We start from the raw sequence: 14,762 nt of genomic DNA, 5'->3' as shown, positions 1-14,762 counted from the left end.
TTCATTCATTTTGTCTTCCATGTAACCCCGTAAACAAAAGTCGAGGCGTACAAATCGTTTGTCGTATGTACAAACTGTCATGGCACATTATTCCATGCATTATAACGCATTCCAGACAGACCAAGAATCAAGAATCAACCTAGTTAACCTTATCGTAATCGCAAAAAAACCATTAAATTGAAAGACTAATGTATTCAACTATATATTTCTATATACAACCATCATATCCTACGTTAGGGCTCCGATCTGCCCATATACATCTGGTATGAGAGCTATCCGGAGCACATCGAGGAGGGCTACAAGGGACGCGTGTCCCGCGTGTCGCAGGACTCGCCCTTTGGCTCCGCCTCGCTCAACCTGACCAACATCCGGGAGTCTGACCAGGGCTGGTACGAGTGCAAGGTCGTCTTCCTCAACCGGGACCCCAAGCAGCACAAGAACGGTACATGGTTCCACTTAGACGTACATGCACCGCCGCGCTTTAGTGTTACGCCAGAGGATATTATATACGTTAATTTAGGTGAGTTCAAACCCTTAGCTCTCCCTCTGATAAATCGCGGGGTCATAAATAAGAGGAACACTGTTTCTCATATTTGGTAAGAAAACTGCTTCTGCTGTTGCGACAGATTAAGTGGAGACCCACTTTCGAGTGTGTCAAATGGCCGGCCATTTGTTGCAGCTCCCCGAATGAGTTTGTCACCTTGAAACTTATTCCCACAGGAGACGGAGGAGCAGGAGTTATGGCCTCGCATTTGTCATCTTCTGAATGAAAAGAGGTTCGGGCCCCTTTGCCCCAAAAAGAAAAAGAAAAAAAATCGATAAGCTCTTTATGTTTGCAATCGCATCAAATCAAATTTCCGTCGCTTTATCAAAGTTAAAATGTTTACAAGTCCAAGTGGCATGGCTCCGGAGATGCCATAGCAGAAAACAATGGCTGCCTTCCAACGCCGGAAATGCGTTGAGGGAAAATGGCGCTGCAGCGCATAAATCACACAAACACAAATACACAAACACACACACAGAGACACTGAGAGAACAACGGGACCAGTGAGGCGATGGCAGCAGCTGTGGGAGAAACTGCAACAAAGAGCCAGCCTGGCCCCATTGTCTGCCACGAAGGACAAAAGGCACAAAGCCTCCTGCTCCTGCTCCTGCTCCTGCTCCTCCTTCTCCTCGTCCTTCTTGAAACCAAAAAGCGTAACAATTGCCACCATTTACCTTATTAATTCCTCACTCTCTATATCTCTACGTTCCTCTCACACACATTTCCTTGCAGGTGATTCAATTATACTCAATTGCCAGGCCGACGGCACACCAACGCCGGAAATACTCTGGTACAAGGATGCCAATCCCGTTGATCCCTCACCCACGGTGGGCATCTTCAACGATGGCACCGAGCTGCGGATCTCCACCATTCGCCACGAGGACATTGGAGAGTACACTTGCATTGCACGCAATGGTGAGGGACAAGTCTCCCATACGGCCCGTGTTATAATCGCGGGCGGCGCTGTAATCATGGTAAAAACCTAATACAAATCACTTAATTTTTGCGAGATAATTCCTTACTTGGTTAGCAATTCAAAACTAATACTACTTGGTAGAAAAAATAAGAGGGGAGCAAAGGATAGCAGCTAGGGGAAGCATTGGCCTTGGGAGCAAGGGGAAAGGTTGAACTTTAGCCTGGGTTACTAATACCTAGTTTTATTCTTTACCCATTAAACCCTGAACCCTGAAATCCCCTCCACTTAGGATAAGGCGGCGCCCGATAAACACACTCGCACCAAATCCAAATCGAATGCCGTCAATGAGAGGCTGACCATCCGAGTAAGTTCCCAAAAGAAAACTCTGCAAATCCGCTCGCATCTCTCGCTCCAGCATCCTGGCATTCTGCATTCTGCATTTTGCATTTCGCATAACCAGTTCAGTGCTTTCCCATTAACCCTGGATGCTGCTCCTCCTCCTTCATTCACAGCAAACTAATCACTGAAAAGGGCTTTCGATGAGGCTGTGCGATTTTTGGAGAGCAAAAGCGGCCAACGGCTTCAGAAATCACCAGACCAAAGCATGTCCAGATCCTGGGTACCATGGATTCCGGTTTCCACCAGTCCATAAAAAGCGTGGCAACTTTTTTGTGTGTGTCGGCCCGTATTTACATGCTCCTCCCTCCATGCACCAAATCCACAATACACACACAACAAAACAGAACAGCAAAAGCACAGAAACTCCTCGCTTGCTACTACACTTGACATGGTCATTCGCCTAGTCTGAGGCAGATCCCCCTATTTACAGCCAGCATACAAGAGGCAAGCTCACATGCCTTCGTGAGGTCCTGGCAGGATTGTAGCTAGCTCACTCCGGGGGCAAAGTGTGCCTGTGTGTGCTCGACGTTGCCGTCGTCGTCGTCGTCCTCGTTGTCCTCGTCTGCCTCGCTATGTATAGCACACTTTTGTGCGCGCCCGCTAATGCATTTGCATTTCGGTTATTTACAGTTAGCTGCAGCTGCAGGAGAAGCACCCTAAGCCAGCACTGAGAGAAATATTTATGGGAGAATTAAATACATAATATTATAATAATGATTTGAATACCATAAATAAATGGAATAACAATTAGTTTAAAGTCAAACCAACTTAAGTAGCAAAAAACCCTTGAAAACAATCAATTACAAGCCTATTTTTACCTCAAAAAACAGTTTAATTACAACTTTAAGAAGCAAACAAAACATTAAAAACTTCATATATCCATCCAATTTAAACTCCTTTTCAATAATCAAACTAAATACTCAACACTTCTATTGGAAATTTTCAATCTCAGTGCAAAAATCCTTCCGTTTTTTGCCTTTCCTGTCTACCTCTACACAGCACAAATTGCTGGCGTCTTGAAGCGCTTGAACTTTGACCTTTTGCGAGCTTTTCTGGCCAACAAGAGCGAAGAGGAGAGAGGAGAGAGGCAGGTCGAAGAGGCCAAAGCCTTAGCTAAAGAGTGAAAATGGCGCACACAGCTCGTGCTTCAATTACCGCTCAACCATTTTGCAGCAATCTTGGCCATAAATATTGCAATAACATTTATCTGGCCGCAGGCAAAGTGGACATTTAATATAGATTGCCCAAGGGAGAACCCAAATGGAAGTCAAAGTCCACGTCGAAGCCAAATCAAAGGCAAAGGCAAAGGCATAGGAACAGGCCAATTCAATTTGCGGGCCCAGAACCCACATCAACTTTGGGCCATAACTAAAACTAATTCAAATGAAACAGTCTGCCGGCAAATTGCCCGAAAGCAAAGCGTTCCCATTAAATAAACCTGAGTCTGAGAATGCACTCATGCAATTACCAGGACACACACACACAGGCAAAAAGGGGGTCCTGGACTGGTTATATTCGGCTGCCTGACAGTTGACTGACAAGTTGTCAATGGCAGCCAGCCAGCCGAGGGGAAATGTCATAGTCGTGACAGCAGAAACGTTACTTCTCGGGATCGCGAATGCACAAGGATATATATCGATGACGGCGACAGCCAAAAATTAGCTGTCAAGCTCCAGGCTCCAAAGGGATACACCGAGAGAGAGGGTTGTAGGGGGTAGCGGTAGTAGGTAGTGGCTTCTCCCCTCATGGCCTCATGATTTGAATTAGTCGAAACAGTCAACAGTCCACAGTCAACCGTCATAAGTTTGCAGTTCGTTACCCAGTTTGGGAAATCCTAAAATACTCATGGCACCCCTCTCACACTCTTACTACATTCCCGTGTACAGGTGCCACCGACCAACCAAACCAAAATCGAGGGCGACAAAGTGATATTCTCCTGCGAGGCTAAGGCGATGCCCGGCAATGTCACGGTGCGCTGGTACCGGGAGGGCTCCCTCGTCCGGGAGGTGGCCGCCCTGGAGACACGCGTCACTATACGCAAGGACGGTTCCCTCATCATCAATCCCATCAAGCCGGACGATTCGGGACAGTATCTGTGCGAGGTGACCAACGGCATTGGGGATCCGCAGAGCGCCTCCGCCTATCTCAGCGTTGAATGTGAGTATTACATTCATAATTCCATAAATTCACAACTAAAGTTAGCTTAGAACATAAAACATCCCTAATTTTATGTCTAGAAAACGTTTCTAAACTCTTTGAATTGATATAATATAAATAGCGACATAAACTAATGGAATAATCACGGGCACTGGCCTAAAACGTAATCAAATTAGTTGCCACTAATAGTTTAATGAGCGTCGATTCTATGCACTCTAGTTAGCATTTAGTTTAGTCATAATCAATAGCTGTCAATTTAAAAGGCTTTTATGGCATCATTCATGGGAATTAAGTATTTAAATGGAACTGAATTGGCCACAAACACTCACTCGATTAGGTTATATTCCATAAAACCATGACTAATCAATCAATTTCTCCTTTGACAGACCCCGCCAAGGTCACTTTTACGCCCACGGTGCAATATCTACCCTTCAAGCTGGCCGGCGTGGTCCAGTGCTACATCAAGTCCAGCCCCCAGCTACAGTATGTCACCTGGACAAAGGACAAACGCCTGCTGGAACCCTATCAGATGAAGGACATTGTGGTGATGGCCAATGGTTCGCTTCTGTTTACCCGCGTGAATGAGGAGCATCAGGGTCAGTACTCCTGTACACCCTACAATGCCCAGGGTACGGCTGGCGCTTCCGGGATAATGGATGTGCTCGTTAGGAAGCCGCCCGTCTTCACGGCAGAGCCGGAGACGCTCTACCAGCGGAAGGTGGGCGACAGCGTCGAGATGCACTGCGACGCCCTCGAGGCGGAGGGCACCGAGCGTCCCACAATCAAGTGGCAGCGTCAGGAGGGCGAGCAGCTGTCGGAGACGCAACGCAATCGCATCAAGATCTCCGGTGGCAACATAACGATCGAGAATCTGCGACGGGAGGACTTTGGCTACTACCAGTGTGTGGTCTCCAATGAGGTGGCCACCCTGATGGCCGTCACCCAGCTGGTGATCGAGGGCACACAGCCGCATGCCCCATACAATATCACCGGCAAGGCCACCGAGTCCTCCATCACGCTCCAGTGGTTGCCAGGATATAGCGGTGGCTCCGAGTACAAGCAGGATTATACGATCTGGTTCAGGGAGGCTGGAGTCAACGACTGGCAGACCATATCTGTGACACCCTCGGGCAGTACTCTGGTGACGATCAATGGACTGGCTTCGGGAACCACCTACGAATTCCAGGTGGTGGGCAGGAATGTCCTGGGCGATGGAATGATGAGTAAAGTGATGACCGTACGCACTCTGGGTAAGTTCTCAGGATCCTAGTGTTCCCTATATGTTTCTCCCTTTTTCCGTTCGCTTGCTCTCCTATTATTTTTGGGTTCTTGCTGCAGTCGCTCCCCGGCACATACTATATATTATATATAAATATTTATGAAATCATGAAAAATCCTCTGCACAACTGATCTGGATTGGCTCTAACATAACGCTCTCTTGTTTTCTCTCGTTTTCTTCTCTTTTTTCCTCACCGACCTTCATCGAAACAATATAAAAAACAAAACGCTACTCGATCTCTAACTTTCTCATACTAATCATGCGCCGCGCAAAAAATCAAATGCAAAATGCCAATGACCACGAATTTTTCCTGGGAAATCCAAACCAACGGAAAATTCGGGTTCACTAGAAGACGCTCCGGCAGCGCCACGTAATGTCAAGGCTGCAACACAACCGCCCGACTCATTCTTTCAGCTAATGCCAGACGAAGCTGGTAAGAGAACCGAACCCTCAAGTCTCCCTTGTATCCTTCCTCCCAAAAAGAAAAAAACAAAAAAAAAAAAAAAAAAGAAAAGAAAAATCCCCCAGCAAGCATAGTTGTAATGTTGAATTGTAAGTCGACGCTCAAGGAATTAACTGTTTAAAGGAAGGCTCAGCGCAGGCTGAGCCCTGCAAGAGTCCTGAGAGGCATTATCCTTTGCATTATTTTGTTGCTGCGCCCGCGTTTCCTGACCTTTTTTTGTTGTGTTTACCTGATCCTAAAAGTTAGATTGAGTGATGTAGGAGATGTACATATATCGAAGGGGGGAAAATTCGATATGATTTATCGATAAAATAATCGAATATGATTTATCGATAAAACTATCGAAAATGTTATATTTTTGCTTACGAACAACTTTTATCTTTGATTTTTACAATGATTTTTAACAATTAAAGTCCTCTTTAGTTTTTTTAAGTATTCTAAATTTAAAATGTATTTTTTTAAAAGTACACACCACCTTGCTGCATGATTGTATAGCTGAATATAGTTTTTTTAAGTGATTAGGAGTTAAGAATTCAAATAATGAATGAATGAGTGAAGATTATGAAAGCACCTTACACCTTATAAAGCCCCTCTTCCCCTAGATTGCATGAGTCTAGAATCTAGCTGGCTAGCTGTAAATAGCTGAATTTATTTTTAAATTTCAACCGGCATCCTTCCTCCTCTACTTAGTTTCACATTCCACAATCCCCAATGAATTCAATATGGTAGGAAAGAGGCCAACAATTAAATATTCAAGCCAATTATAGCGACGCTCGTCTGCTTTTCTACTATATATATTCTTGTTCCAGACTGGTTATTGGCTGCCAAAGCTACACACACACCCAAACACACACGCCCCAAATACGCACCATTTCCCACGGGCCATAATTTGCGCCACATGAGGACATGAGGACATGGTGTCCTTTATCCTCTCTCGGTCTCTGGCCGGGAATTACAACAGATCCGTGTTTCGTGTACCTTGTGCCTGTGCGTGCGTAACTAAAACAGTTTGTCCCACATTTAATTATTTAAATTAATTGAACTGTTTTTACAATTGTGGCACAGCAACGTTTTCGCTCGTTCACCTGCCGTGTCTTCTGGCAGGTTGTGTGTGTGTGTGTGTGTTTGGTGCGGTCGATATGACAACGCCCACGAGGGCGGTGTAATTTAAACAAGCATATTACCAAATGCCGAGGCACATTTAACAAGCGTTTTGCCTCCTGCCACATCCTTGCAACCCCGCCTCCTCCCCCCGCGCTTCTTGTGGGCGCTGTAGGTGCGGCAATTTGAATGCCTTTGTCGACGTTGCCGCGTGTTTTTCCAACCGCTTTGCGATAATAGTTAATTTTATCCTCGTTCTCTTGCTCGCTCTTGCTCTTGCTCTTGCTCTTTCTCTTTCCCTCGTGTGTGTGTGTGTGTGTTAGTTTAGTATATACCCCCCCCCACACACACACAAATAAATGTTTCCCCCATTTAGCGTATTTAATTTGGTTGCATTGGTGTGCGTGCGAGGGTGCTTGGGTGTGCGTGTGTAACAGTGCGTATACGTGTTTTTGGCGCACGCGTAGCTTAAAAAATCGAGGGGGAAAAACACAGAAACAGCTACAAAATAACAGCAAAAACAACAACAAAAACAGGATAAAACAGTAACCAACAAAAACAAGAAACAAAAACAAGAAACAAAAAGTAAATAAATAAAATATGCAACGACAGGCGGCAACTCTGGCGGCAAATGTGCGCCGTTGTTGTGTAATGCAACCCTGGATATTCGTGTACGTGTTGTGTACCTTTTTTTGGCGCTTGTAACGAAACACCTTCAACGAAAAAAAAAGAAAAAAAGAAAAACCATCCAATGCCACCCCCCAGCCATCCCACCGTCCATCCGCCACTACAGACACCGCCGCCTTTGCTGCCTTCTCATTTTCATTCTCAGCAGAACAGCAGCCAAATGCCTCGCAGAAATTGTGTTTCATTTAAGTTTCTCTTTTTCTCATATTATTTTCCCATATTATATATAAAGTCTCTTTTTTTATTTCCTTAAATCCTGCATAAAACATCAACGGTAAACCCAAACCCCTTTCTGCTGTCACACGTGCGCGCATTTGTTTATGTCAAGCAATTTCCATACGCCACGTATGCCACCGCGGCAGCAGCTCCTCCCCCTCAGTCCTGCCCCCTCCCCCCTTGGAGGGGGTGTTGCATGCTGCTGCTGCTGCTGCTTTCCCTGGCAGCGCTTAAAAATTAATAACAACAATGCAAGCTGCAAGGCATGAAGCGCACTCTGGCTTCAACAGTTGCAACAATTTTCAGTGCTGACATTCGGGGGAAAATAAAGCAAGTGGAAGAAGGAGCAACATTTTGATTGGAACAGGAAATACCCTTTAGTATACAGGATTTAAAAAAAAGAAGTATAATTTAAGAAAAATCAAAGCTTGGATACAAAATTCAAAGGTTTAAACATAAAATAATTTCAAAAATTTTAGGGTTTAGTTTATGCGATTAACTCTATAAGGATTACGTCTCTGATTTTTCGTTTTTAGTCAAAGATGAACGCTAATATAATAATAATGAATAATAATATAAATTTTATTATTCATTATTATTATATTGTTATTCATTATCATTATTTCTATCTATCTTTTATCATTCATTATCATCCCAATGATAGAAGTTTTGGTTCTTTAATCCAGATTAGTATAAACTATTTGACCCACTGAAAACAAGTTAAGTTCTTTGATCCGAATGAAATGCTTGTATTAAATAATTTTCTTTAAAAGCTTCCTCAGAAATGTTTGTGGTTAGAAGAGGCAATCAAGATCCTTTTTATTCTAGACCTAATTTATTTATAGAAATTTTAAATTCACAAAAACTGAAGAATAATCAACTTTAAGACTCAGCTTCTCTGGAGAATAGAGAATATAATAAAGAACTTCCAACTTATAAAACCAATTTTCCTGAGCAGGCATCATACCCCACAAATAATATCAAGTGAAAACTAACCGAAAAGAAAATGCATGTCAAGGCTGATTATAAACGAGAAAACACACACACACTCTCCACTGTGTGTGCGTGTGCACTTATGAATATTCAATGCATTTTTCACTGTCATAATTACTAGAGGCCCCGAGAGCTCTGAGGCCGTGTCAGGTTTTTGTATTAAGTCGCTGCGGAATTTGCATTCGATCGAAGGAAAACTAATCGATAAAAAGCTCTCTAGCGAAAGGGCTGACTGACTGACCTTGCTCTGTAGTTAGTACACCCTTCGGTACTTTGGTTTGCACTCCTTCACTCCTTCCACTCACTTCACTTCTCTTTTGCACTTGCACAACACACACACTTTTAGTTTTAATGCATAAATATTTATTTACAACAGATTTGAATTTGATTTGAATTTTTTGCGTTCGTTGCCGTTTTATTTGCAGACCTCTTAGCCTATTTTGACATTTACTTTCACACCGACTCGGGCGGCCGTTTAGTTTACTCACCGCCCCAGCTGAGAGTCAAAGGTACTCGTATCGGAATCATAAAATCACTTACATTAAACATACAACTTAATACCCATATAATCCCCCAAGTCCCAAGTTCCGTGTCCTGCCTTGCACTCATTTTTAAGTATTACTTGCAAGCTGGCGACTGCAGATTCACACCTCCTCTACCCCCTGAAAAAGGAGAGTCCTGGCAGGGTCCTTGCTGCAGCCATAAATAACATTTAACCGTGCGACGACACTCACAACCGTGTACCCTTGCCAGGACTTTGTGTACCCTGCCGTCTACCCTTGACATTTTTACAGTCCGTCTGTCCGTCTACCCATCTCATTTAGGCCTCTGGCCTGCGCTTTTCCTGCCGCTTTCCCGGGCCATTTTGCTTCTGTTTTTATGTTTTTTTATGCTTGTCACTTGTCTCGTTTATGTTATGTCAAATCTGCTCACATTTTTTATGCGGGCCGTGGATTAAAGGGTTGCCTGCCCTCCCACCCGCCACATTCGCATAATCAACTTTTGATATATGCGCTGAAGGATGATGCTACTGCTACTGCTACTGCTACTGCTGCGCTTTCAAATCCCACGAGGGCTCTTTAAAAGCATTTTTAATTAACATACATACATACATAATGAGCGTGGCATTTTTCGTTAGCTTCATCATCATCGTCATCATCATCATCATCGTGATGATAAATGGCTTGCACTTATTGCCGCAGCTCTTGGCACCGGAAATTGTAATATCCTCGCATTCGCACCGTCAGCAGTTCATAATCTAAGCTCGCAAGCAGATACTCAGATACTCAGATACTTAGATACAGATACTCACCCACACTTGACACCACACACACATCGTTTTAAATGCTGTTCAAAATTTCATAAGGAGGAGTGAATTGGGGTTCCATTTACATCACATATTTGCATCATTTTAATTTGCATTCCGGAATCCGGACTCAAAACCCAATCCCAGGAGACGACCAAGACACTTAATTGCATCAAGTCAGAGAGAACCATAAGGTTCCTAGAATTCAGGTTATCTATGCCTATCCTGTATGTTTTTTATCGTCCTTTTCGAAAGCGAAACGGAAGCGGAAGCCCACAAATATTCAAATGCGAAAAGCGAGTTACGAAAAACGGAAAGTTTTATGTGTGTATGCTAATTAAAATGTGTTTTTGTCAATCCTGCTCCTCTCGTCGTTGTCATGAATAAATGCATGCCAAATAAAAAAAAAAGGAAAGAATAAAAAATGGAAAAGGTTTGAAAGAGAGTTGCAAAAAGCCAAATGGAATTTTCATAAAGCTTTTAAGCGAAAAGCAAAAAAAAAGAGAAAGCATGAAATAAATAAAATCAAATCTAAAAACCAAGAAGGTTGAAGGTTTGCTCTTTCAAACCTGCACTGGGAAATATTTATTAAAAGGGAGAGAATATAAAGAAAACTTTCAAAACTTTTACTTTACTTACTTTTTATTGAAATATATCCTTTTGAAGTTCAGTTGACAGTTTGTTATGCATGTCCTGTGAATTGCTGAAAGTAAAAAACAACAATATAAATCATAGAATTTGAGTATTTCCCTTTCTGTTGAGCAATAAATAATCCCATTTAAATTAGAATGAGGCTGGGAAATTGAACCAGGGAAGGTTAGCAGCTATGGGAAAAGGTAATAAAAAAAGGGCAGTGGAAAATCCCGCGCGCAAATAAACAAAAGCATAAAATGAAATGCAAATAAATCAAAAATAATGCAAACGATTTAGCCAAACACGACCAGCGTACACTGGAAAACGAAAATAAATATTGAAAAATCCGGGGATTATCTTCAATCGAAACAAAATTTATTGGTTTCATTGTGGTAATGTTATCTTTGGCCATTCAATGAATCATGAATTATATTGATAAATTTGCAATTGTTAAGCCCCACAATAATTATTTTCGGTGTATGCATCGGATTTTACCTTTGTATTTACATATTTATTTTATTTTTTGTCGTTGTGTGGGACTTAAATTCCTGGCTGGCTGGAAAACAAGGCAGGACAAATACCCGCATCCCTGGATCCCTACACCTTGTCACCCTTGCGTAGTACTAATGGTTCCTTTTTTCTTGAAACAGGTCCCAAACCTGGCCCCCCGAGGAATGTGTCCGTGACCGAGGTGTCCAATGGATTCCTCATCACGTGGCAATCGCCACTGGAACGGGCGCACATCGTCAAGTTCTATACCATCAAGTATCGAACGGATGCCCAGTGGAAGACCCTTAACCGGGGCCAGATCCGGCCGGAGGAGACACAATATCTGGTGAAGAATCTCGTTGGAGGACGCACCTACTACTTCCGGGTGCTGGCCAACTCGGAGAAGTCGTATGAGTCCAGCGACGAGGTGAAGTTCCCGGTGCCGGCACGTGTCAAGCACAAGGCGATTACCGCCGGCGTCGTTGGGGGCATCCTGTTTTTTATTGTTGCGATCATTTTATCGGTTTGTGCCGTAAAAATTTGCAATAAACGTAAACGACGAAAACAGGAAAAAGGTAACACTGAGGCCAAAAGCTAACACACACACTTGAAATGGTTTTTGATGACAAAATCACAAATGATATTTAATATAATGTTAATGATTATAAATGCCACACTGCCTAACGATGATCCGAACCGTGCGATAACAAATACTTGTAGCATACTAATCGTAATAATCGTAATAATCGTTTTTTTTTCTTTGTTATCGATGACGATGACAATGTTCTTGTTGTTGGCGATGAACGCAATGTCTGAACCCTGAATCGATTAACCCTAACGATAACCGAACTAGTTAAATGTAGTAAACTTCTTCTAACGGCGCAAGCCACTCAATTATCGATAGCTATTTCTAAAACTAATTTACAATACCCAATAAGTGATAAGCGATAATTATTAATTACTAATTCAAAGACATTATAATGTCATAGATGTGTAACGCACAATTTCAAGTGCTTGTGCGTTATGCATCTTATTTTTTATAAGATGTTTGGTTAATTGCTGTGATTTTATGAGTTCCGCTTAGGCTTGCCGCCTTTTGATTTTGACTTCTTTTTGCGAGAAAAGGACCTCTTCCTTCGTTCCCATTGGTTTGTTCAGCGACAACAACAACAGCACATTGGAATTTGCATTTGAAATCGTTTTTAAAATATATACTAAATATATTTCTTTGTGACGAAATTTTCGCATAAATATATATGAAAGTCCCTTCATAAATTATGCCTGTCTGCGAGAGTATGATGATTTGTACGTTTTCGTTGTAGTTGTGCAAGTAAAATTGAGTTACAATTTGGCAAGAAAGAAAAGTTGCTTCAAAATCTCTGTATATATATATAAAAATTATATTTACATACTAATTGGATTTCGGTTTGCTTTCCTTCATTTGGTTATCCTTCTTCCTTTCGGTTTCTGATTCTGTTTCTGATTTCTTTGAGTTCCACCCTGCCCCCCACTTCTGTCTGTGGTCCTTGCTCGTGGTCCCTGCCCTCCTTCCGCGTAGATAAAACGAAAGATCTTAGTTGAAAATCGGCCATCATGAGAGTCCTGCAATTATACATTTTGTGTTTGCCCCGCCCCATTACTTAAACCTTTGGTTACTTTTACTTTGGTATCATTGGAGCCTTTGCCTGTCTGTATCTTTGTACCAATCTGGCTTCCTAAACATATAGCGCTTTGCAGCCTGTTTATTTTCGAATTGGAACTCAAAGCATGAACATCGTATGAGTAAACTATTGATACTACAAACTACAACTAGTATTTGCCACTTTAGTTAAGCATTAAGCGTTGCCTCTGCCTGTCCTCCTTTTGAAACTTCAGTGCGAAGTGGAGCGGAAATTGAAATGCCACGTTCAGGAGTCGTGCCAGGACATTCATTATTCGAGGCTCGAATCGAATCGAATCGAATTGAATCGAATCCCAACCGGACTTAACTGGACCAAACCGAACTCTGTACCTGTACCGTCGTGCCTCTATATATCGAACCTCTCTCTGTCTCTGTTTTGCCTTTTGTTATGGTTTTTTTTTGGTTTCTGCTTTCAATCGTATTTTATTTAAGTGGATTAATTAATGTTGCGTTGTTTAAATCAATTATTTATGTATTCTTTACGAGAAACCCCGACCCCCTTGCCCGCAACACACCCTTAAAACACAACACAAGAGCAGGGAAATTGCGAACTTTTGTTAAAAAATCAATGTAGGCCATTAACTGGAAAATATTATGTAAATATTCTACAGTAGAACAGCCACATTGTTCTCTTAGTAACGTTGAGTTTTTATTATCAATAACGACAATAATGATAACGATAGAAAGTGAGAAGAGTGAGGAAGAAAATACCTTTATCACCGAACCAATTGAAAAGCATGTTCTTGGCCAAATCGTCGTTGTTTCTGCCCAGGGCTGAGTTCATGTCAGATAAAGGTATTTGCAATTAAGAGAACCGAATCGAACTATATAAATGGCTGATGACCATTTATATAGCATAATACTGGGCAGACGTTTTTTGTAAACAATTCACGCACAAAGATGGTAAAATATATATTGAAAATAAGGCCCACAAAACCACAAATGTCGATAGAGCGATATATGCAGAGCTTAAATGATCGTGTCGCCAATTGATCGGTTATCCTGTGACGTCCTTGGTTGCCCAACTTCAGGGACTCCTTGAAATTACCAAATGCAAATCAATAAGGAGTCCGAGTTGGTCAGCCAAGTGGCTTCCAAAAGCAATCGAAATTAAAGTAAAATACAAAAGATATTAAGTAGAAGCCCCCACTAAGACCCCAACATCGATCGGTGTGCTAGCAAAGGGTAAGTTTTTGCCAATCATTATAAGTCGATGTCGTGTGCCACAGATCCTGAGTACTGACAAAAAACAAAATACAAAACTAAAGGTTATTTTCAGACGAGTCTCCTTCAAACCCAAACCACCTAACCAAGTACCAAGTACCAAGTACCAAGTACCATCCAACTAACCAACACTTTGACACCACCACAAGAAACCACCTGAACCACCACTCGTCTCTGTGCATCATCGATTAAGCATCCGCATTCCACTAACAATCCGCAATCTGTCGGTTATTTCGTCTTCGTCAGTCAGTGCCGTTTTAAGCCGCACTTTCTCGAGTATCTCAAGCACTTCACAGACTCATAATTACCTCGAAAAAACACACACAAAACACCACCACCCACCACCCACCACCCACCACACAAAAGCAAAAATACTCTCTCAACACACCTTTCCTTTGTTTTTTGCGAGAGAATCACTTTCGAGCTTGTTGAGGCTCAACTTTTATGTTGTTTCCGCTTCCTTTTCTTTTTGGCCCATTTCAGTTATCGTTTATCGGTTTGCATAATTCCCATAATCAGCAAATACATTTGGTTTTCGATTTGCATTCAACTTGTGTTCAGTTCCGTTCTCTGTATCCTCTCTATATGTTTTCCGTTGGCACAATTCGCAACTTGACCATTCAAAAGCCATTTCACGTGTCATTGTTTTTCCAAACCATTCGAAGCCAGATCCT

At 42.3% G+C, this 14,762-nt stretch overlaps 1 protein-coding gene across 50 annotated transcripts in view; it reads left to right on the top strand.

Annotated features, from left to right (window-relative positions):
• tutl (immunoglobulin superfamily member turtle) overlaps positions 1–14,762 on the top strand; it is a 41,601-nt gene that overhangs the window by 20,520 nt on the left and 6,319 nt on the right. For 30 of the 50 annotated variants that reach the window (XR_015271148.1, XR_015271152.1, XR_015271140.1 and 27 more), the window contains exons 5-11: positions 238–520; positions 1,277–1,518; positions 1,750–1,824; positions 3,746–4,016; positions 4,403–5,266; positions 5,645–5,728; positions 11,345–11,758. Coding sequence is in view for 23 of the 50 variants with exons in the window: in XM_086830527.1 (XP_086686653.1) it covers positions 238–520; positions 1,277–1,518; positions 1,750–1,824; positions 3,746–4,016; positions 4,403–5,266; positions 5,645–5,728; positions 11,345–11,758 (2,233 nt within the window). In the remaining 27 variants the exon portion in view is untranslated. The remainder of the gene's footprint in view (positions 1–237; positions 521–1,276; positions 1,519–1,749; positions 1,825–3,745; positions 4,017–4,402; positions 5,267–5,644; positions 5,729–11,344; positions 11,759–14,762) is intronic. The other 20 variants (XR_015271162.1, XR_015271164.1, XR_015271155.1 and 17 more) reach the window with 1 other exon arrangement.

This window comes from Drosophila serrata, unplaced genomic scaffold, assembly GCF_035046125.1.
Source record: "Drosophila serrata isolate PLE 108 unplaced genomic scaffold, ASM3504612v1 contig_240, whole genome shotgun sequence".
NCBI lineage: Eukaryota > Metazoa > Arthropoda > Insecta > Diptera > Drosophilidae > Drosophila > Drosophila serrata.
Note: the sequence above shows the minus strand (reverse complement) of the source record. Positions and strands in the feature narration are given on the sequence as shown.